The 25,635-nt window shown below is 39.4% G+C and overlaps 1 protein-coding gene across 1 annotated transcript in view; it reads left to right on the top strand.

The window, feature by feature from the left end:
- galt (galactose-1-phosphate uridylyltransferase) overlaps window positions 1-25,635 on the top strand; it is a 124,077-nt gene that overhangs the window by 64,296 nt on the left and 34,146 nt on the right. The window contains exons 7-8 of the mRNA XM_017700219.2: window positions 14,125-14,257; window positions 22,857-22,940. Coding sequence (XP_017555708.1) covers window positions 14,125-14,257; window positions 22,857-22,940 — 217 coding nt within the window. The remainder of the gene's footprint in view (window positions 1-14,124; window positions 14,258-22,856; window positions 22,941-25,635) is intronic.

Here is a 25,635-nt window from a genome sequence, read left to right on the forward strand (position 1 = left end):
CATTACTTTAAGCCAAAGTGTTTTTTGTGGTTGTTTTTTCTTTCCTGCAGGATCCTCTTACGGATCCTGAAATTAGTTGTACTGCACATTCATAATGTGGAGGCATACAGTAAATCAAAATAGTGCGTCATCAGGGCTAAGGTGCAACCTGTAACATACTAAACATGGCTAGGCACAGTACACAAGACTAAGTCTACAAGTTTGTCCCTAGCAGTACATACATAGCAGCATGTGCTTGGTATACAGCTTACCATGTGATCTAACTGGATCTGTTTATGTCTTAGCTGTATTAATCTATTATTATCACTGGGCTGATTTCCATTGCATGGCCTTTTACTTGCTTCTGTAGCTAGCTAATGACCTTTTGCACACAGCAGCTTCAAAGCAAATCTGAATACCGTGTCTGGAATAGTTTCACTTATTGACTTATTCGCTATTTACTTCAGTCTTTGCTCTATAGAGTACTGGCTGTATTAGTCATTGAGAATTCAAACAGTACAAAATGATTGATGCACTATATAGTGTACTTCTCTAATAGGGTGCAATTCTGAACACATCTCCTGGTAGATCAGGGCATTAAGTTTAATATGGTTGGTGATCTTTATTATAAGCAGAGCAATAAGAATTCTGTGGTGTGATTCAGAGAACTGAAGTAAAGGCACATCATTCCAGGGAGAGAAGGGCTTTGATACAAATGCTCATGGCATCAGACATCACAGCTGGCCCTTGAAGCACTTGATGTGTCATACATTATGTAACGCTATCTGGTCAGCCAGCAAGTTAAGTGTGTTTAAAGCTCAAGAACACAACATTTTCTTGCATACTGGGAGGCCAGATCCCCACTACATCACAAGCTGGAACCTGTGGCTGAATTTGTTTGCTAAACGCTAAAGGCTCATTTATTTAGCGTGGATGAAAGGTAAAAACATCTTTGAGGTGAACTAGTTTTTTGAAGAACATTTTAATAAGCAGATAGTTTTTGATAGTAGGCTTTATGTTTGAATCATCACACAGATCTTGTTGGTCTTGGTCAGAGGAACAAGAGAAAGGATAACACATCTTCTGCTTCTTTGTTCTTTATGCTAATAAGTGTTCCAACTGATTTGCTGCGTTTTGGATTGAGGGGGGGAATCTCTCTTGAGAATATCCCCCTTCCATTCCCTCACAGTGGTGTTTGACTCTTTCGCCTTTATTGCTATTGTTTGCAATTTATTAAAATAATAATGTCCATGCATTCAAAGAAAAACCGACTCAACAAAGGTTGACACTACACAAAACAATGTGATAGGATGCTCAGATCATTGTGTTAACACCCAATCAAAAATAATCAGCATTATCTTGATACACAGTGTACAATTTTAACCACCCCCACCACCCCCCCCACGCCCCCCCTCCCCCCCAGATTCTGATTTGTATCCCCAGCCAAACTCATTAAGCCCCAATTCAATGCTGCCACACATTCCCTAAAACCCATAGGAGAAGCCCGTGGTGCTGCTTCCTTTGAAAAGTGCTAGACAAACAATGCTTTTTTTACCAAGATTCCATGCCCAGGCATGCACTTCACCCAAGGGAGAGTGTGCGATAGATATTGAAGCCACAAGAAGAAGCAGCAGCCAAAGGCAAAACGCCTGGCAGCCCAAGCTGTCTGCTGAGCAGATCGCTTTGGATTGTTTGAGATGGTCGTGATCAAAGCCAACCTTGGTTTCTTAAGGATTTCGCCAGTGTTTCCATCGAATGTGTGCCCAGCAAGGCCAGATTTCATATAAAAGAAAAGTGACAGGGAAAACAGTATGTGGTGAAAGAAAGAGTATGAGGGAAGGGTGCAAGATGTGGAGATTAGAGATGTGCAGCCCTGACGGAGATCAGCGAATCAGTTCTGCTCAATTGAGGAAGAACTGTGCTGTCTCTGTGTTTTGGCATATGGGGCCTTGCCTGAAGCTAAGGTTGGGATTTTCACACACACCAACCACCAACAGCACAAAACGCCCAAGCTGAAGTGGAAGGCGAGACCTTAAGTCACTGCTACTTACACCGATCAGGCATAACTTTATGACCACCTCCTTGTTTCTAAGCTCATTGTCCATTTTATCAGAACCACTTGCACAGGTACTATTTGGGTAGTGGATCATTCTTAGCACTGCCGTAAGACTGATGTGGTAGTGGTGTGTTAGAGTGTGTTGTGCTGGTACGAGTGGATCAGACAGCAGTGCTGCTGAAGTTTTTAAACATTGTGTTCACTCACTGTTACGTCACGTCCACCTTGTAGATTTAAAGTCCGAGACGATAGCTCATCTGCTGCTGCACAGTTTGTGTTGGTCATCCTCTAGTCCTTCATCAGTGGTCACAGGACGCTGCCCACGGGACACAGTTGGTTGGATATTTTTGGTTGGTGGACAATTCTCAGTCCAGCAGTGACACTGCAGTGTTTAAAAACTCCAGTAACACTACTGTGTCTGATCCACTCAGACCAGCCCAATACACACTAAAACACCACCACCACCACATCAACACTGCAGTGCTGAGAATGATCCCGAAGCAGATGGACTACAGTCTGTAATTGTGGAACTACAAAGTGCACCTATATAGTAAGTGGAGTGATAAAATGGACAATGAGTGTGGAAACAAGGAGGAGGACATAGTGTTACGTCTGATTGCTGTATTTTCCATTTATCAGGCTTTTTGGCTGGCTTGATTGAGTTGAAATGTTGTTTATTGTTGGTCTTTTTCCTAGCATGACCTGTGCAAGAGTTTCTGACGGCATTCCTAAGCCTGTTTATCTTTTGACTGTCATAACTGTGCATGTTTATGTCGGCTTTTTTCCCAAACAGATGTCCTGATGAGACCATCTTCACACTGTGAAAGATTTATGCAGGAATTTGAGTTTGTGACTTTGTGTTCTTGCAATGCATCACAACATTGAGAACCATCTGTACTGTATCTTCTTATGACACATCTAAGATGCTTTCTCTTTAGAGCATATTACAAAACACACATTGTGAGGTTGGTTGGGACTCGAAGAGAGCATGGCCCTAAAGGAATGGTTTGAAAAATCAAATGTACTCAATTTTCCACTCATCCCAGATGTAGTCCATCAACAAAATATATGTTTGGAGCTTCAAGGCAACATTGCTAAAACTTGAAGTCAGTAGTCACTTAAATCTTTTCTGAAACGTCAGCGAACTTCTCTCAACCCGCTCAAACCGCATCCAGGTCTATGTTCAACCATTTTAGACAATGATGTTGTGTCCAATTTTGCCTGCCTTGGTGTGGATGCATATCATGCAGACATATGGACTCTCATCCTGTTGTTTCTGAATGTTCCTTTTTTTAATGTATGACTTATGTTAGAACTTCCCAGATGAACCATTACTTATGAAAAGAAACAACAGAAATCATGAATGTGATCTGTAACTTCCATATGCCTGTAAGAAGCACACAACATGCAATCAAATTCTGGCGGAACACCTGTCTAAAGTGATTGCCCACAGCATTCTGCTACACCGGGGTATTTCATTAAAATTCAAGGTCCAGTTAGAGAAAATTTCTTCAAGCAAAGGTCCAAAACATCATAATGTCTAACTTGCATTATGACTCAGTGTTATATACTATAGACTGAAGTAGCCTAGTAGTTATATCAATATCTTATACAGTCAACAACTGAATGTCAAATCAAATAAAGTACAATTCAGTCATATTTCAAAAACATTTATTGTCAAGTTTTCTCTTTTTAGAGCCATGTGAAAAAAATCTGGCTCACTTTCCTCTCTGTCTGCTGTGCCTCGCCTTGTCCCTCCCCTGTGAGTGCGTCACTCACTCAAGTCTCAGTGCTCATCGTAATGCACAAGTCTGATTGGGTGAGTAACATGATGTGTAATATTAACATCGCATGCGATTGGTCTGTAAGTCTCCCAGGCCACTAAAGCGGTACCATAAAGGCTAGAAAAAGTTACGCTGATTGAAATAGGACCGCCCCATCAAAATTAGATAATAGTGTATCAGTTATGGGTCCAAGTCCGCGTAGGACAGCATTAGGGTCCAGACTCGGACCGTGGTCTGCCGATTAGTGACATCTGTACTACACTGTGATGTGACTTTCACAGTAACTCATTATGTGTTCTAAACCACATCAACAAGTCTGCACAACCTAACTGAAGAGCTGGATGTGGTGCGAAGAAGGCTGGAGGTCTAGAGATATATTTAGGTGACTATTGACTTCTAGTGTTAGTTGTCCTCGTAGCTCTAGTGCAGAACTGAAAAAGCAACTTGGACTCCAAATATGTCTTGGCTGATCGACTACATCTTCTGTTTGTGGAAAATTGTATGAATATACATTTTTTGACTAAACAATCTTACAAAAATGATGAAGCCCAAAAAGAGTCTTCAGAAAGATGATACTTTAAGGGTTCTTTTTCAGTGCTATATACAACCATTTTCTTTCTCCCTATCCTCCTGTAACTCACTGCATCAAGTTAGTACTGTCATTATTATTACTATTGCTATTGATAGTATTATTAGTGTTTTGAATGATTATAAGCTACAGGCCAGATACATTGTGGCAGCATCAGAAAAATGCATTTTTAAAAAAAAAATCATGGGCTTCCAGAAAAGAATAGTTGGTAACAGGTCCCAGATTAACTGAATTTTAAAAACAGGTTTTAGTCAACAACAACAAAAAAAATGTAAACATATATTGACATTCATAAAATACCCATGACATACAATGATAAAAAGATTTTGGATTTGTGAGGATGTTCTTAGCCAGGTTGCAAGTAAGGTGGCTAATTAGCATAAATTATTTGACACGTTTTATTGGTTGTCTGTTGGGTTTGTTTTTGTGTATACAGCGGAATATACAGTATACATACATACACTATGTGCACAATTATTAGGCAAGTGAGTATTTTGACCATATTATCATTTTTAGGCATATTTTCTAACTCCAAGCTGGATAAACGAATGCTTAATGGATTTAAGCATAGCAGGTGATGTGTATCTGTATAATGAGGGAGGGTGTGGCCTAAGGAGGTCAACACCCTATTTCAAGGTGTGCATAATTATTAGGCAGCTTTTTTCTTTCTTTGACTCTGACAAGTTGAAAATTACCAAAAGTCTCTCAGAGGGATGCAGAACTCTTGAAATTGCTAAGATATTGGGGCGTGATCACAGAACCATCAAATGTTTTGTTGCAAATAGTCAACAGGGTCGCAAGAAACGTGCTGAGAAAAAAAGACGCACAATAACTGCCAAGGATTTGAGAAGAATCAATCATGAAGCTCCCAGGAACTCATTATCTTCCAGTTCTGTCATATTCCAGAACTGCAACCTAGCTGGAGTATCAAGAAGTACAAGATGTTCAGCGCTCAGAGACGTGGCCAAGGTAAGGAAGGCTGAAACCCGACCACCACTGAACAAGACACATAAGCTGAAGTGTCTAGACTGGTCCAAGAAGAATCCGAAGACCGATTTTTCAAAGGTTTTATGGACTGATGAAATGAGAGTGACTCTTGACGGACCAGATGGATGGCTGGATTAGTAACGGGACAGAGCTCCACTTTGAGTCAGACACCAGCAAGGTGGAGGTGGGATACTGGTATGGGCTGGTATTATTAAAGATGAGCTGGTTGGACCTTTTCGGGTTGAAGATGGGCTCAAAATAAAGATGGCTCGCCAATAAAGGCGTTAAAGATGAAAAACTTATGACATGGCCCCCTTCCTCACCTGACATGAACCCAATTGAGAACTTGTGGGCAATTCTTAAACAGGAGATTTACAGTGAAGGAAAACAGTACACCTCTCTGAACAGCGTCTGGGAGGCTGTGGTTGCTGCTGCACAGAAAGTTGATCGTCAACAGATCAAGAAACTGACAGACTCCATGAATGGAAGGCTTATCACTGTTATTGAAAAGTAGGGTGGCTATATTGGTCACTTTTTTTTTTTATTATTTCTCAGAAATTCTCATTATAGTTGCCCAATAAATGTGCACATATAGATATTCTCCTAAGAAAGCCAAAACTTCACTTTATTTTTCTTAAACATTCATGTTTGAGGTTTATTAACATTTTGGATTAACCGAGAGCACTGTAGTTGGTCATTAATAAAAATAATCCTCAAAAATAAGACTTGCCTAATAATTGTGCACACAGTGTATATGACCCTAATGTACCCTGCTCTTTCAGATGCTTTTGATCTTTTTAATTGACTGCATTCAGAAGCTGGTATCTTATAAATACTTCCATTTTCTTTCCTCGTCTGCCAGTGGAAGATCTTTTCCGGCAGTTGTCATAGCGATAGGTTCTATTTATTCTTCTCGAGACGTAGAGTATATCACCTTTGAATCGAACCTGTCATCAGATGTGTTTCCAGAAAAGCCGTAAGTGTGAAGGGAAAATTGGAGGGTTGTGAAAAAAGATATTTTGCACTTCTTTCAAAGTGAAGAGATGCTGTGATCATTAATAGTGTGATGCTTCCTGCCTGTGTTCAAACTTTACCTCACTTTTTGTCATCTAATCCATATGGATCCCTCTCTCTTTGTCTGTCTGTCTGAGTGAGCGACTGACTGAGTCAGGCTTTATGAGTGTGGAAGTAGACCTTCTGTGCTGCTCACTGCTGGTGAGGGCTCCAGGATCCAGCACTGGGGTTGTGCACCCTTATGAAAGAGATTAAAAGATGAGGCCAGTTCACTGAAAGAATCGCTGATGTGTCTCACTGTCTATTCCCCTCTGTCTCGCAAGTACAGAAGGTACATTACCTCTATAAGAAGATCACTGCAAAATTCTCTCTAAGTCTCACAGACAGGGGGTGATCTGTCAGGATACTGAGATCTGGGTGGGGGTGGTCAGTCGACTCTGTCCTGACTGATTTCCTGTGGTTTCACATCAGTCTTTTGTACTTGCTGGAATTGTGAAGTTTGCCAGCTTGCACTTTTACAATGGTAGTGTGATATTAGTTGGCTGGTCAAACGTGGTTGCTTGGTTGAAGTTAGGGACTGTTTTAACTGTTTTTGCTATTTGAATATTTTATTTTAGCACAACAGTATTTAGATATATTCCAAAGCTAGCATATCCATCAATCCATCCATCCGCTCCTAATGGTTTGGGTGTAGTTATCTGTATTTTGTATTCATCAATTATAACTGAATTCACTTTTTATATCACTTTCATCTTTCAATTAATCAGTGTTTTGTCACTGCAATACTCAACAGGCTTAATGCGAATACATCATGCAACTATTGGGAATCCCTGTGGTGACAAGCAATCCTGACTGGTACCATGGTTATTGATGCATAGACTAATAAGTACAACCAAGCTAGCATTGGTGTAAATTTTAAGTCCTTGAAGAAATCTTTAGACAGTGATCCTGTCTTTATTCCTCTCATTTGAGCCATCTTTATCGTTGAAAAAAGAAAAAAATTCTCCATCGTAATGATGATGATACAGTTATTACAGTTATAAGGCTGCAATAACGTCCTCAGCTTCCTTGCTGTGTAATGCTAGTTTTTCTCCATCCTTCTGCATTAGTAAAAATAATTCAAGAGGACTGCCTCAAAAATCTATCCCAGAGCAGTTTAAGATATTTTAAAAACTCCTTCAAGATACGTGATCAAAAAGTGGCTTTCCTATTTTTAACTGAAACATCTCTCTTTGGGGATGATTGCTGCACCAAGCTGCAAGAAGTCACGTTTCTAGACATGTACTGTCCTGTAAAAATGTATCACCTGTTTTGATCTCATATATCTATACAGGTTTACATTTAACAGGATGCTTTTGACCCTATTGAAAAGCTTCTGATGGTATTCTGTGGACAACTTACAGTACATCACATACATTTGTTTAATTTTAGATTATTGTATTTCCAGATATGTCTCTGCTTGAGTGGTGCCACTTTGTCTAGCAAGAGACACAATACAAACTGCAATTACTGACTTTCTGTGCTCACACCATCTGTCTTATTCTTAAAAATGACCAAATTATATGAGATTTAAGTATTTAAGTTTAGAACAACTTAATCTTTTTTTAATTATCACATGAAGTAAATAAATACTAATCTGTATAAAAGAAAGTAAGGGATTGTGAGATTGGAGAATTCAACACACATAGAAACAGCAGAGGTCATACAGGGTCTATGTTTGTGTAGTCATGTCTCATTTACAGTGGAATTCTCCTTATCACAGCCCTCATTGGCATCTGTCTATCCCTAAAGGCTTTTTTTCCTTGCACAATCCTTCACGTCCAACACCTTTCCTTTTCTCACAACATCATGACTTGTTTTCAAAACACAAACAATCTCAGGTAACCAAAGTGGTGTTTAGCATCTCTGGAAAAACACCAGACGGTCCTCACACACAAGACCCTTTCATAAAGTTATCTTCCAGCTGGAGATGAGATTAATCCATGCTGTGTATAATGCAGCCTCATTGTTCTAAGGGGCTAAACGAAAACATGACTGTTTTGAAACACTGGCATACTGGTAATGGCCTTTCCCAAACGTGCTCTTTTACTGAAGAGTTGTATCAGTGTGTTGCGGAGCACGCTTGTAATCTTTTCAGACCGTCTTGGATTGAGCTACTGCCCTGCACTGAGTTAGAATATTCCTCTGGTAATGCTTTTGAAAGCTTTAATAACTCGAACTCCAATAACTTATTCATCAAACCTCTTACCTACTGTGTGCAAGGGCCAGTGTGTGGAGTGAATAGAACATCAAGAAGTGATAGAAGCATGTTTTGAGGCAGAGTAATGACTCTTCCTTAATGACACATAAAGACTAGCTTTCGGAAGAACAGGGGGAACATAAAAGAGAGCAGCGGTGTAATTGCAGGCCGCCATCTCCCTAAAGTTGTTGAAGACGCCCCCCAAAAGTACCATCTCCGTGGAAACTGCTATTGTGCCTACTCCAGAAATTGTTAAATAATGCACTTGTAAATGGCGCTTAATTGCAGATTTAATAACCCGCGGTTGTGTAGTCTTGTCTTGTAACGAAGCTGCTCCCTTTAAAACTTTAATCACTCTCCTCATGCAATTCCCTCTGATCTGTGCTCACCGCATCAGCATGATGCTTCTTCCCTGACTACAGGCCTAGGATTCTCACGCCCTCTCCACTGCCACATCATGGGGGAAAAAGAGGACACTTTTCCAGGACATTTTCAGCACTAGCAACTCAGATTCCAGTTGGAAAAATACCATGCTTGTCTTTAGAACGGGTATGTTTGTAGTCGTCTTCCGGGAGGAGCTCCTGCAGATGAGTGTGATCTCAGCTATGATGCAAGCGGAGTGATGTTATCGCCGGCACTTAACACATAAACGGTGAGGCTGGGTCTAAATAAGCAAGACAGTGTGGGCAAATTGCTCTGATTGTTGCCATGGTGCCGGCAGAACTTCTTGTACCAAAATACAGTTGCTAGTAATGCTAACACTTTAGTGTTTGGGGCGGGAAAAAAAGTTCCTCAGCACCCAAACATGAACAATTTGAATGGTGTATTGCATGTGAAATTCGAACCACTGGGCGCAATGGCAGTGGTGCAGAGAAAATGATTGAGGTGTTAAAAGGTACACAATTCATTATGTAATCTGAGTGTATTCAAAGCACACTGAAAGATGAACTTGTTTAACATTAGTTTGGACAGCATGGTAAAAAAGCTTGGTAAAAAGACCTGGATTTGGGTTCTACGACTTTGTAGTCAAACCTTTGGGCTTAACAATACTCCAGCAGTGTTGCATCATGCATTTAGTGGAATGGAAGCTATTTTGAATAAGGCAACATGTCGAGCAGAAATGGGTTCTCACAGCTAAAAAGCCTCAAACCAATTGTGTTAAAAGGAACGTCACATTCTGGAAAAACAAATTCCAGCAGCATCTGTCTCTCCTGTCCTCCCTTCTTCCAACCCAGACTAATTGTCCTAACTTCTTTTTCCCTCTGTCTCTACCTTGCTCTGGTGGGTTTTTTGGATGTATTTTTTTTTCTTTCTTGCTCTCGCTGCAGTCAGTGTGTGTGAAGATCATCGTGAGCTGAGGTACTAATCAGTTCCCATCACTCACTGCCACACAGAGCTGCACTTTGTCAAACGCCTCCTCATCAGACCCCGGCTCACTGTAGCAGCCACACGTCAGCTTCAGCCATTTTGTAATCCATCATCAGCTGTCATGTTCCAAACCTGCACCCCCGATCCTGTTCTTTGGAGCCGGTGGGAACTGGGCCGAGCTGTAACGTCTCAGTCAGGTCATTTTAATCAGACTATAGTTCGTTTTATGGGGTTGAGTCCTTTAAGTGGTCTCGTGCCTCATGAAGCACCATTAGCTCCTCCTTTAGCTGGGTGTTTAAGTTGTAATAGAGTCTTAGACACTGAGAAGTCTATAGACTCATGTTTCTGTTGTATGGGTTTGTAAAGTCTCTCATCTTGGAATTGAAGACCTTGTAATGGTAGGACTGAATAGCTTGTACATAGTTGTTGATGTGATGTACCATTTGAGTTTTACTGTTTATTTATCAAAGGTTTGGAGATTTAGCTTATCAAAATATAGTTCTGTGTGAAAAGCAGAGAGATGACCCCCATTCATTTAATTTCCATTCAGAATGGCCAATAAGTTAGTTATTAATTTGTCAGCATCAGGAAAAAAGCCAAATATATATTTCACAGAAAATGTACCTTTTTCCTCTATTGCAGTTTCCACTTTTTTTGAGGAGACTTACTTTCCTTTCTATGAAGCCCTGCTGGTGACATCCCTTATAAATGAAAATAATGTGTGGCCATGACTTGATAAGCCATGGAAATAATAAAGTTTTGGCCATGACTTTGTAAGGTGTGGGAATGAGTTAATTAAGCCTTGACCACAGCTTATCAAGGCATGAGCTTGTTGCCATGCTTTACTAAATCATGGCCATGTCTTAATTATTTCATTCCCACACCTTACTAAGTTGCGGCCACACATCAGAATCTCATTCCCGTTATTTTTATTTATATGGGATCTCACAAGCAGGGCTCTGTACTTTTAAATAAATCTACAGGGATATTTTTCCACACCTCCGAAGTTCAGTCTTAAAAGTTGCGTTTTCTGCTCCTCACAATCCAAGTAATTCCAAAGCATGCAAAGATTTTGAAAGATTCAGAGAGGCATGGGCTCTGGGGTGGTCAGTCCATTGTTTGATTTGCCAGTATTGGCTTCTTCATAACTACACATCCCTTCAGACCTGTAGTGCTGAGTTGTCTTCTCATGGACAGAAGGATGGACAGAAACACCTGTGGATGTTTTCAGATGTGAAACAATAGTGGAGCTTGATGAAAGCTTTAAGTGTTGTTTATTTGATGGGGACAGTTTCTGTGGTCTACCAGGCCTTTACATGGTTACCAGGTGTCCCAGTTTCTCTGTATCTTTTGATCATTTTTTGAACTCCACTTTCCAAAATTCTGTATTTTCTTTCGGCTACACCCTGTATTGTGTAAGTGGACTCTTTTAAGTTCATTCGCAAAAAACAGATAGCTCCATGTTAATGACTTTTCATAAATAAGTTTTTTTATTGTGTATTCCAGGTAAAATCAAACTGCACTTGGGCTATTTTGATAGTAAAAATAACTCAACAAAATGCAAGTAACTTGGAATTTAAATTTTTTTAATGTAGTTTTTTGGCAAAAGCAGATAACTCAAGTTTCAAAATTCAAGTTTATTTGTCATTTGCACAACATATCAGGACATATTTTGCATTGAAATGCTTGTGGTGAGGCTCAGGTAGTCACTCCACAGAAAGTAAATAAGTAAAGTAAAATATATATATTAAAAAAAATGAAATATTAAATATACACAAAACCTAGAGAAAATATACATGAAATATAATGAAATATATGCAAAATATAGAGACAATATACACAAGACATAGAGACAGTATACATTTTAAAGTGACTTGAGTAACTCTGTGTTATTGCTTTTTAAAGTGCCTTAGTGTTAAGGTGTTATTGTCTATAGCAGAGATGATATACAGTAATAATGCTGACAAAGTGACAAAGTGACTGACTAAAAATGGTAGTTGGGGAAGGACCCACAGCTTCACAGCTCGTGCAGAAGCCTGACAGCCTGTGGGTAGAAACTGTTCATTAGCCGGATTGTTCTAGCCTGTATGCTGCGAAATCTTCTGCCTGATGGCAGGATGGTGCACAGGCAGTGTGCTGGGTGGCTGCTGTCTTACCGGATCTTTTTGATCTTCCTGAGGCAGCGGAACTGGTAGATGTCCTGTAAGGTTGGTAGTTTGTTGCCTGTGATGGCTTCTGCCGTCCTTACCACTCTTTTAAGGGCAGGTGGTGCAGCTGCTGTACTAGACAGTGATGCAGCCTGTGAGGATGCTCTCTATAGTGCATCTATTTAAGTTGGTGAGGATCTGAGGAGGCAGACCAAATGTCCTGAGCCTATGCAGGAAGAAGAGACGCTGATGGGCAGAGCTGACGGGGGGGCTGAGTACACATCCTTGGGGAGCCCCTGTGCTCAGAGTCAGTGTGGAAGTCCAGTATGCTCGTCAGGAAGTCCAGTATGCTCGTCAGGAAGTCCAGTATGCAGTTGCATAGATGAGAGTTCTTTCATGTTTCAGAGTTAAACAAAGCCATTTAATGCACACAAGTTTTTTTAATATGGGATATTTAACATTCTTTAACATAAAAAAAGTAGGTAAAGTGCTGAAAATTGCAACAAAAATAGCCTGTTGATGGGGAATATTCTCCATAAGATCATACCTCAGGAAATTCTATGGCTGAATGTCAGATTCACACCCAAATATTGAACTTTATGTCCAGTATAGAATTGCGCACACATGGCTGAATCCACAGTAGTTCTTTGACATACTGTGCTCTGTTTAGAAGCAGAATCTATTATTTTAAGACCTACATACTGCCCTAGGATAAACAAAGCCATTTGAGATTCTGCCTAAACCAGTTCACAGCACTGTTGCGTCACTTGACCCGAATACTACACACTGTATTCATCATCATCATCGTCATTAAGCGCTTAGTCCAGATAGGGTCGCAGTAGCATTGAGAGAGCAGAGAATCCCAGACGACTCTGTCCCCCGCAACTTCCTCCCGCCGTCCTAGGACGACCACAGGGTCTTGTCCCAGTAGGCCATGCCTGGTACACCCTCATCTGGATCAGATGCCCGAACCACCTCAACTGTCTCCTCTCAAAGCGGTGGAATAGCGCTCCTCACCCTATCAAGTAGAGTGTAGCCCAGCCACCCTGCGAAGAAAGCTAATTTCCACTGCTTGTGTCGTGATCTCATTCCTTCAGTAATTACCCACAGCTCATGACCATAGGTGAGGGTCGGGATGTAGACCGACCGGTAAACAGAGAGCTTCGCCTTATGGCTCAGCTCCCTCTTCACCACTACAGTCCGGTATAGCGACTGCATTACTGCTGTCACCTGTCCCGGTCTCACAATCCCTCTTCCCATCACTCATGTAACAAGACCCCGAGATATTTTAACTCCTCCACCTGGGGCAGGTCCTTTCCCCTTACCTGGAGTGGGCATGCCATCCTTTTCTGGACTAGGACCATGGAATATTTATTAACATTTAGAAAGTTTCAAGGAGCAGTATGTGTTAGTTTTCACCAATTGATATAACTTTTTCAGTTCATTTTTCAGAAACTGTGAATAATAAACTGATTGTTGTATCACTTATGTTTTTGTTTTATTGAAGAAGTTTTATCTTCAGTCTGTTGTTTTATCTGTTTTGCTACAAGAGGCAGATACTTGAGTGCCTGGCAGCAAATTTCTTCTTATTTATGGAGCTGCCAAAGTTTTTTGATGTGCACATCAGAAATCAAAACGTTAAAAAAAAATTGGCCTGAAGTCAGAGAAAAAGTAAATGCATGTCCTTGCAGTTTTAAGAAACCATTCATGTTTGTTCATTACTTTTTAAGCACTGTCGGGCTCACAAGACAACATAACACAGTTATACCACACTCAAAAATGATATAGCAATATAAATGACTGATATCTAGTGAGATTCTGCATATCTCTGTAGACAGCAAACTGATGAAGTATGTATGAAATGTTATTGAAGCATGAGTTGTACATGCCTTTTGAGTATGTATTCAGTTATTGTTTTGCATAATGCATTTGCATTGTCTGTCTGTGTGTGTGTCATACAGGAGCGTGTAGTAGTGGAGAATGAGCATTGGCTGGTTGTCGTGCCTTATTGGGCCACGTGGCCTTTTCAGACCTTGCTGTTGCCACGACGACACATTCTACGGCTTCCTGACCTTACATCCCAGGAAAGAAACAGTGAGTCTAACACTTTCCTTTGTCTGTATTCACCCCCACAAGTCCACCACACGTGTAATGATCTCATGGGGTTAAACTGCACAGAGCAGAATACCATTTTTAATAGTAATGGGAAAAATGGACACATTTCTGACAGTTACGGTGTATATTACTGCAGTGGCTGATTCTGGGATGTCCCTTCACTTTTTAATTATATTAAATCTGAAAATCATAAACACAAAACTGAAGAATAAACAGTCGCATGAAAAAGTTTGAATATCCCTGGTCAAATTGTAAATTTTATTCATTTTTTAGAGCAAATTTAATATGGCCTTTTCTCTGTGCAGTTGCTGTTTATTTACTCAGTTCAACATAAAATAATAAAACATAAAATATAAAATGCACAGGCCACACTTTATGATGTTTTTTTCCCCAGTATGTTAAATTCAGCAAATAAACAGTAATTGTGCATTAAAATGTGCAGATGTTTGTTCTCTATAGAAGATGTTATATTGTTTTACCAAACTTTTGCATATCACTGTATAGATAAACCTGTGTCGATGTTGCTTTCTACCCCACAGGTCTGCAAAAATAATGTGCTAAATGTTGTTTTACATATTTATTTCTACAAGGCTGAAATTGACTTCTTATTCTCCAGTGTTTTATATAAATTTCCCATTCCACCTTAAATGAAGCAGCATGTTCTGGCTACTGCACCGGCACCTGAATGTTACTGATGCATCATGTGAGGTGGAACACGAAAAAAGGAACCGGCTACAGCTTCATTGGATTTCTCAAGCTATTGTCTCATAGCTGCATCTATACCTTCGTGCCTCTGACCATCAGACATGGCTTGAAATTAGAAAATATGACCTAAATATTACATTATTCATGCTATCAGTACCAGCTGCTCCACTGCTTGTTGTGCACACAAGGTCAAAGACTGCCACATCATCTTATGTAGCTAACCGGATCAGACAGCTCAGCTACGAGAGGAAACTGAGCTACTCTGATGTGCATGTTAGACTAAGGCTAACTCCAAAACTGGCCATCTCTTTATGTCTGCTGCCTCAGAAACAAAGTGGAGTACTTTAGATGTGATGGACTAGATAGCAAGAGGTGATTGAGGGACTCAAGTATTTTTCTGCAGGGAAATATCCCTGACAAGCAGGATAACGTTAGCTTGGTCTACACCATTTATACCTCCTGTCATCTACACATATTTGTGGCATATCGGTATAACAGTTATGATAAAACTAAAACACATACCCAGAGAAGAATTTTAACTGACATATGGCCATTACTAATTCTAATCTACTGTATATCAACGACTGAGACCAGTGTCCTAGATGTATTAGAGAGTATGTCCGCCAGTGCTCACAGGCAGTTACTCCCACTCGTACAGGACCAGGTCCTATGTCTTTGAATGAGGAGGGACAATGCTTGCTTTTTTAAAGCATTGAAATCAGTGGTAAAACCTGCCAAAATCAAGCAAAAATAGTTTGAAATGTTTGGCCCAGATGTGCTTTTCAGCTTCTTCTGCATATGTATATAGCCACGAGGGAGGGCTCTCACACTTAAGGCTTTACCAGCAAGACGTTGTGCTCTTTTTATTGAAGGCCAGAACTTTCCTTGTATACAGAAACCATGTTAATCATTACAAATCAAGTTCAATTTTCAACCAATGAACTGTCCCCTCCTCCTTTACAGAATCTCTGTTGAGACCAAACCTACCACCCTTACAAAATTAGTTGTGATTTAGCCAGATTTAACCCTAACTGTAAGTCTACAGTTGTTATAGTAGTTTGTGTTAAAAATCTCCTATTGAAACATCTATGGTTGAATCATGTGTGTCACACCCCTGATGGTCATGTGGTTGACATGAACAGAGTGCTGTTCTAGTGTGTCACATACCAATATGTGACTGAAATTAACATCAAACCTGCCAACCTTACAAAAACAGGCATCAGGCCATTTGCATTCAGATTTATTTCACATGTAAAGCTAAAAAGACATATACTTGGGAGTTATTTTTTCTTTATGCTGATATAAAAACAAGACAATTTCACCAGCTATTATTAATTTTGTGAGTGTTTAATGAGTGTTTATGAATAAGGTACAAGGGACTATCAAAATAAAGAGTGACCTTTAGTGCTGCCACTGTCGATTATGTTAGTAATCAAGTAGTCTGCCCATTATTTTGATGGTTAATTGAAATGAAAATGAAAGTTGTTAAAAAGCCAAACAATAAAAATGGACTGTGTGGTAAAAAAAAACTTTTCAGGTTCTGTTTGCTGTGCAAATCAACTTGCACTAAGAGAATCCAGTGAAAGTATTTAAAGTGTGCATTCATGTCATTCAGTCTAGTTGCCTGTTCATCAAGACTGTACATTTTAATTGATTCATTTTTAAAATCATTTTTACACCTTGATTCAAATTTACATCAGTTACACATTTCACAGCAGGTGTTGTCTGAGAGTCCAAAGCCAAGAGCAACATTGGACACAAAACCAAGAGCATGAGGAAGAATCACTGAGAGGAACTAAGACTCTAAAAGGGAAGCCTTCCTCTTGTGGAAGCTGGAGATAGCAAAGGTTACACTAACATTGAAAGTTTTGAGAGTTCTAGATAAAGGGAGAAGAAAGAGAAGCATTAAAATTTAGGCCTGTTACAGTACCAGAAATTTGATTTTGATACTGATGCCAAGCGTCGTATCTCAAAGCTTTATACCAAACAATACTATGGCAAAACATTATATGCATGCATCTGAAGACTCAATGTTTACTGGATTGAACGTAGAAAAATGTCACATTTTTACAGCTTAATTAGTGTCTTTTCTTTTTTTTTTTATTCACTTTCATTTTTTAAAATAACGTGTTTTTAAATATGTGTTTAATATGTGTTGAACAGTGGTATGTGTTTGCAGTATTTACAATAAAATAATAATTAAAATAAAATTGTACAAACTTTACATATAATGATGCATCATTGTTTATCGTCATCATATAGGACTATTAACGGTTAGGACTATGGGAGCCATAGAACCAATGTACCAAGAGCTGTGAAGCTGCTCACAAACAAAATACAGCATGTAACATGCTAGTAGTGCACCATTTAAATGGCATATGCTGTGTGGTATTATTTAATCATCGTGTACACGCATCACCAGTCACTTAACAGTACTTAAAGTGGAGACCTTTATTAGCAGGCACTGTCACATCTGATACCAGAATGCTAGCAGAAATTAGCAAAAATATGATTTTCCATTACCTGTTTAATATATAGCTAATAATTGTGGAGTCTCAACAGCCTGTTCTCTGTCTGCTGCCAAGATTTCTCTACATCTTTGACAGGAAAGGATCGTTTGATGGACTTGCAAAAAAGCTAGCCATAAGGTGCTGTATCTGTATTTCTGTAGATGCACTGCTGCTTAGTACAACTGCTATCCCTGTTTCTCACCATTTTTTTTTTTGTTTAAATAATGGAATTTGTCAAATTTGATTAAATGTTCGTTGCAGCCCTACAGTATAGTAGAACGCAGAGTGGATTAGGAGGTTGAGGACTAGGAAATTGAATAATTGAGTTTAATCGAGTAATTATGACAACCGAAATGACCTTAAATTGCTTCACCTTGGAAGTGTGCAGAATGAAAAGCCCACTTTTATGAACTCAAGCTGACCTTAGTCATTGAAAAATCAAATGAAAGCTTGTGCAAGTCTCTCAGTGTCCTCCTCTTTCAACTACCCGTTTAGCTAAAGCTGCACTTATGCATATCTGTCTTCTACCTGTCATCACACTGCTCAGTGCCCTTTGCTGGCATCATTCTCCTCTCACAACGCCTCTTTTTCTGCTGTTATTAACACCAAGCTGTCAGTGAGACAAAAGGTAAAGGGGCTGGCAGAGGGGGCGCTGTGAGAAGAGCCCTGAGTGGTTTAGGCATGATGGTCTTAATTCCCTAATGTACATAAACGTCAGACAAATTACCGCGTAGGTCAGCTGCTGTCAGGACACGTGGCACCGAGCTGCAGCAGAGCACAACCCACCACTGAGCTCCTCAATTAAGAAGACCACTGACTACCCAGTTTTGCCTAGAGCAGAGCAGATCAGCTTGTTTGGTATTCGTTATTGCTGTGTTAACATCATGTGGAGAAAGGCGGGTTCTTGAGTCTGTCTAGACCATTTGTTGGCATAATGGCTTTGACTTCTATCACTGAGAGTTGGACTGAAGGATAAAAACTTAGCAGGAGGTTTGTGGACACTTTAATTTCTCATTCTTAAATATAGACAACATATGCCCACTGCTGTGATAAACCCAGAGGTGGGTTGACAAACGTTTTGTGCCATCACATACACTATTTTGGTGTGAATAATCATATTGTATGGTGAAACAAGACTTTAGCAGCCATAATAAGATGGTGGTGGTTGCTGATCTTTTGTGCTTTTACCTTATTAAATATGAATGTATAGGAATTTCCCTCTTATAATGGGGCAAGACAAAACAATCTGTTTCAGTAAATCACTGTTTTAAACTGATATTTAAATACACTGTTTTAAAATGATACTGTAGGCAAGAAGCAGTAATCTTGGTACTCCTCACCAGGGCGCCGGCACACATGCTGGATACCATCTGAGCCAAACAAGTTTATCTTGGTCTCATCAGACCACAGGACATGGTTCCAGTAATCCATGCTCTTGGACTGCTTGTCTTGGGCTTTCTTGTGTGTCAGTTTCAGAGGCTTCCTTTTGGGATGATGGCCATGCAGGCCGAGTTGATGCATTGTGTGGCGTATGGTCTGAGCACTGACAGGCTGACCTCCCACTTCTTCGAACTCTGCAGTTATGCTGGCAACACTCTTGTATCTATTTTTTGAAGCCAACCTCTGGAAATGACGCTGAACATGTGGACTCAACTTCTTTGGTCCACCCTGGCAAGGCCTGTTCCAAGTCGTTCCTGTCCTGGAAAACTGTTGTATGACCTTGGCCACAGTGCTATAGCTCAGTTTCAGGGTGTTGGCAATCTTCTTATAGCCTAGGCCATCTTTGTGGAGAATAATAATTCTATTTCTCACATCCTCAGAGAGTTCTTTGCCATGAGGTGCCATGTTGAGTATCCAGTGGCCAGTATGAACGAATTATACTCAAAACACTACATTTAACAGCCCTGCTCCCCATTCACACCTGGAACCTTGTAACTCTGAGTAACATGACATCAGGGAGGGACAACGACACAATTGGGCACAATTTGGACATGTTCACTGTGAGAACTTGTGTTACCAGCTATTTAGACATTAAGTCGTTGAGTTATTTTCAGAGGACAGTCAATCTATACTGCTATACAAGCTGTACACTGACTACTTTAAGTTATATTCAAGCTTAATTTCTATTGTGTTGTCCCATGAAAAGATATAATAAAATATCTCACCTATATCCATATTTCATCAGTTGACAGGTATACCTGCATTATTAAAGCTGCTTGTTACTTTGAGTGCCCTGTTACAGAAATGTTTACATGGCATATAAGTAAGAGGCTACAGTGACTACAAGTCAGAATCATATAGTTCCAGTAAGACCAGAGTACAGGGAATACAATGAAACAGACATTTTACAATATTACAAAGTTCTCAGTGCACTCAGTATGGAACTCAAGTTCAGCTTATCCCACCAGCCAAAATTGAACAATGTTTAAAGTCAAAATAATTATTTCTCGAATTTCTAACGACTTATTTTCACAAAAAGATGACTTTTTGAAATCATCACATACTTTTACTTTTGTATTTACTTTCTTTCATTGTTTTGACTCTTTAAGTGAGAATAAGTCACTGTTTTGACCTAACATGGTGCTGGTCATATCCTAAATATAAAGTTGGGCTTGTGTTTATTTGCAAGGATGTCCTTAACAGATAAGCTGCTATATTGGCCACCTCCACCAGTAAGAAGTGCCAGCTCTTCTTCTAGTACATCTGCCTAAAATCTTGTACATGGTAACTTTATAGTAGGATGAAAAGTCTTAATGTAACAGAGTCTTAATGAAACAGTTTAATGTAACAGAATCTACATAAACTGTATTATTACACTTTCCAATGCTTACACTACTGGTTTATGACTGTTTTGTCTTCTATTTTTATCAGAATAATCAAAGGAAATGTTTTACTCTGTGATTTCCCCAGTGTCATATTTCACAGTAGGAATCCTCCAAACACATTTACCTTTTGTACCTCTGCCTACCTTCATTTGTGATCGTCATTATGAATGCCTGTGTTTATGCATATTTCATAAAACAGACAGCATGCATAATATGAATGGTAATGAGGCGTGTCTGTCTGTCTTTATCCTAGAGAGAGTGAAGTGTTCTCTGTACAATCAATTATTCTAGTGTGAGAGGCTGCTTTGGGACCGGAGGCCTCTGACCTAGCCTGTAATCCACTTTATTGACAGCGGAAACTCAGCGTGTTTTCCTTACTGAAAACGCTGTTGCATCTATTCTACTCCCGTTTGAATTTGGGTTCAGCTAATTTACATATATTGAAATCATTGCATGTGACAACACGCATTTTAACACATATGTGCTAAAAATGTCTTGATTTACAGAGCTCTAATTATAAAGTGGCAAAGATAAGTTATGCAGTCCTCTAACAAAGCGAATCTCTGACAATGCAGTCCATACAGATTATAAGGGACTTCAGAAAGACGACCTGTGTTTTTTTTAAGTGTGTGTATGTCCATTAGGGTTTGGCATTATAATGGTAATAAGATATGCAGCAGTGCTTAAAAATTATGCTGGTATTTTAGAATTACAACATTTTCAAATTTCTATTCCATGCCTGTGCAGCCAAATAAACACATTCCACCCATTTATATCTTTAAGCAGCTCACTGATTGGTGGTGTGGGAATTTTGATTGGTGATGCTAATAGAAAGAGGAGAAAATTCAAAGCCAGAAAAAGTTAATTCTGATAGTAGCTCAGTGACAGCCAAAGTTTTATTATGTACTTCTATAACATAATAATAGCTCCATTAGTTTGAATTGATGTCCCAGTAGTTACTGAATAATATTTTTTTTTTAAATAAACCTGGAACATTTAGTTGTTAAGCATCAGTCAGCTAGAACCAAACCTGTGCTGTTCAGTGTGGCACGTTTGGTCTGCTAAGCTATCGTTATCTTAGCCAAAACTGTACAGTTATAAACACCACAGAACAGGTTCAATTTCTGCTGTGTATCACAAGAATAACAGTGATTTGATGCAGATTAGTTTTATTATTTACAGCAAGTCAGTGCTGTACTGTGCTGTTTTGTGTGTCACTGTTTGGGTCTCATTAGCTAGCAGTAAGTTAGCTGATCAGGTTATATATCCAAACACCACAGAACAGGTTGTTATCATCTAATCTTGTGTCAGTGCTTTAGTTAGCTAGAATATAACATGTTCAATGGTGAGCTGAGCTGTTATCATGCTGGCTAAACTAATTCTAACCAGCTCCTATGTCCTAGTTGGCAGAATTGTTTGATATTTAGGATTTTTATATAGATGATTTGACATTATTAAGTGATGGCTTGAAGATTTTATTAAGTGATGGCTTGAAAATTTGATGACCATGTAAGCAAACTAAACTTTTTATTCATTTTCAATTTTGAAATAATGCAGGACGAGACCGCATAGCATCGACATAAAAGCTTTCATATCACTTATGACACCCACTTGCCAGGATATACCACAGTGATATTTGGAGACTATTTGAAAGTTTGAAGTGTATACCACCCAATCCTATTGTCCAAGCAAGACTTTTGCACTTAGTGCACACTTTGCTATGACAGAATACACCCACATGTCTTGTTTTGATCATTTTTTGTGGTTTCCATGAAAATATATCAGCAAAACAGTTTTTTTTTCTTCTATGCTGAATCACTTAATATTTGCATCATAAACTTTAAATTTAAAACAATTAAATTTGTTCTTTACAAGATACATATGAATTTATTTTGAATTGTGTCACAGATTTTGGAAGCTTTGTCCCAGAGCTAAGGCACTACAGAAAAAAATGAGTGGCATTAATGATTTATCAGTGTCAGTAACTTTAAACCATCTAGTAGATATGTTACTGTGTGTGATGTTAAGAGTTCTTGTGGTGGGTGTATTGAATACAGTTTACACGTGATGGAAAAAGACAGAAAAAAATCCCAAAGTCCTGCCTGTCTGGCTCACTTTTTTTCTGATAGGATGCTCCAATCAACCACCTAATTTTGGTTAACTATCACTGGTGTACATGAAAAGCAGCAAATGAGAGACTCTCAGGAGAGACTGAGGGGCATATCAGCGATGCGCTTGTGAACTTCAGTAAACTGTTATGCGGTGATGCGTAGATACATTACTATGTGGTGCTAAGAGTGATTGTACTTGTATGTGTAGTGTTGTTTATTGGCTGAGACAGAATGAATGCAGCTTTTGCCTGCGACGGCAGAGCCTGGGGTCTAGTGTGGTGCGTGGGTAATGAGACTAGTCTAGCTAAAGCCCAGGCAATATTGGAGGTAAATTGAAGTCAATTCTGCCCAGTTTGAGCTTTTTATCTCTCTCTCTCTCTCTCTCTCTCTCTCTCTCTCTCTTCCCTCTCTCCCTCTCTCCCCACAGGTCTGGCATCCATAATGAAAAGGCTCCTGACAAAATACGACAACCTTTTTGAGGTCTCCTTCCCCTATTCAATGGGCTGGCATGGTAAGAGATGCGTTCGATGTGGCAATTATGAGGCGGGGAGGGGAGAGAAAAGGCACCAATAGGCTTTTGACAAATGGCAGGTGTTGTCAGTTGTCTTGTTTCCATGGAGAACGTTAAGGGAGGGACACATCCCCACCACCACCCCCACCCCACTTCTGCACTCCTATATCCTGAAGATGACGCTTATGAATTTTCCTTGGCGTCTGGGCGTCAGTGGAGCGTAGTCTCAGTGTCAGAGTGGGAAGGCGTAGTGCCAGTGCTATATGGTATTGAAGGATGTTAAAATGACACACCAGCCTGCGTAAAGCTGTCGGCGCATTTCAGGCAAATTGCACATGGATTAAGTGTACTGAAAGCCCTTTTTCCTATATCGCAAAAACCACGTCTCAAATATTTTTTTGCCCTGATAATGCAAAAATGCCAGCGTGGAGCTCCTGCATTATTCATGAACAACATTACTAATAGATTGCTCTTGTCTCCTCTTCTGAGCCACTGACTGCCTTACAGCTTGAATAGAGCATCTCAGCAGGGCTGTGGTTTAGGGCAGGACTTAACTAACTCTAAGCACACGCTCAGCAGCATACATAAGTGTGCATGTATGTGTGTGGATCTTAACAGTATTATCCATTTTATTTGATTCTACAAGTCAATGAACAGGAGGGCCCTCCAGTGACTCCACTGGCATTCAGTGTGTTCTCTCGTCTTCTTTGTTTTGGGATGTAATCAGTGAAGCATGAAAAATCCTGCAGCATATTACTATGAAAGGGTAACACACAGCAATTACACTGAGCCAAAGGCACCTTAAGGGCCTATACCAGAGGCAACTAAGAGATGGACCGTGGTCCGAGTCTGGACCCAGGCACTGTCCTGTGCAGGTCTGGATCTAAAACTGATGAACTACAGGAATTATTTTATTTCAATGGGGTGGTCCTATTTTAATCGGCGGATGATTTCTAGTCATTACGATACCAAAACTCGCAGACCAATCGCTTGCGTTGTAAATATCACACATGACGCTACCGAGCCGATCAGATCTGTCCATTACAATGAGCACTTAGGCTGGACTAAGTGATGCACACACAGGGGAAGGACGAGGCGAGAAACAACAGTTGGAGAAGATAAGACAGATTATTTTACATGCTCTAAAAAGAGAAAATTGACAATAAATGTTGTTGAAATATGAGTGAATTGTGCTTTATTTGATTTGATATTCAGGTGTTGACTATATAAAATATTGATATACCTCCTAGGCTTCTTCAGTGAACAGTATATGGCACTGAATCATAATGCAAGTTAGACGTTATGGTCTTCCAGACCTTTACTTGAGGAAATTTTCTTTAACTGGACCTTATTGAACTTTAATTAAAGATCCCTGGCCTATATCCTATGTTTTTCTCATAGTTTTTGCACTTATTTTTTCCATTTAGATCATTGTTTTCCACCTCTTTACCTCTTAGAATTAAAGAGCCTGTACAGTACTGTGCAATTGTCAGAGACCAGTCCAGTCATGAAATTACATAAGGCAGAGAAACGTCAAAAAAAAATTAAATAAAATTAAAAAAAAAAAAAAAAAAAAAAAATATATATATATATATATATATATATATATATATACATATATATATATATATATATATATATATATAAAGAAAAAAAAACTAAAACTGCAGAAAAAGTTCTTTATAGATGCAAAGAAAATAGGCCTCCTAACAACTGTGCAAAACCTGGCAGACCACCAAACTGACCCCATCAGATAAATAGCACTTAAAGCTTTCATCTTTGAGAGAGAGGAGAAAATCAAGCTGCTTCAGATCTGAAAAAATCCGCAAGTATTTTTGTCCAACCTCTGATGGTGAGACAAACTCAACACTATGAGTCTGAAAGGATGTGTAGTGGTCAAGAAGCTCTTACTGAGAAAAGAAATAGATAGGAAAGAAGATGGTCACAAACCAACAAAGACGCTGCTGATGTTCTCACAACAATGGACTGACCACCCCAGAGTCCAGACCTTAATATCATTGATTTGTTTAGGATTACTTGGATCATGAGAAGCAGATATGCTTCTAAGACTGAACTTGGCAAAACTATCCCAATCATATTTCTTTGAAAATCTGGGAACAGTTGGTGGGCACACTAAATACCAAAAATTTTACATTATATTGAGATTTCTGTATAATAACTTATACTTAATATCAGTTTTAAACTAGAAATCAAATAAACGAGGGGTGATCTCTGACTTTTATATGGTACAGTACTTTACTGGATCAGTATGTATGAACTTTTTCAGTCCTACCATTACCCTAAAGCAGGGGTATCCAGTCTTATCCACAAATGGCTGGTGTGGCTGCAGGTATTTATTCCAACAAAGCAGGAGGTCACCTGATGAAACATTTGAAGACTAAAACCAACTAATTAAACAAGTGGAGTCAGATGTGCTTCAGCTTGTTTGGAGTGGCCCTTGTGGGATAGGATTGGATACTCCTGCCCAAAGGTCACCAGTTTCAAGTTGGAGAGACCCAACCACATCATCATAACAGAAAGTACTGTGAGTAAATGACATTTGTTCTTATTGGCTATACTGTACTGTGGCTGTGTTGCTCCTTATAAATTCAGTGTGAATTGGCTGGATAAACTTGCATAGGCTAAATAGGAGGATATACATGAATGTATTTTGGACTGTTATTTTACAGCTTAG

The sequence above is a fragment of the Pygocentrus nattereri genome, chromosome 18, assembly GCF_015220715.1.
Source record: "Pygocentrus nattereri isolate fPygNat1 chromosome 18, fPygNat1.pri, whole genome shotgun sequence".
Taxonomy (NCBI): domain Eukaryota; kingdom Metazoa; phylum Chordata; class Actinopteri; order Characiformes; family Serrasalmidae; genus Pygocentrus; species Pygocentrus nattereri.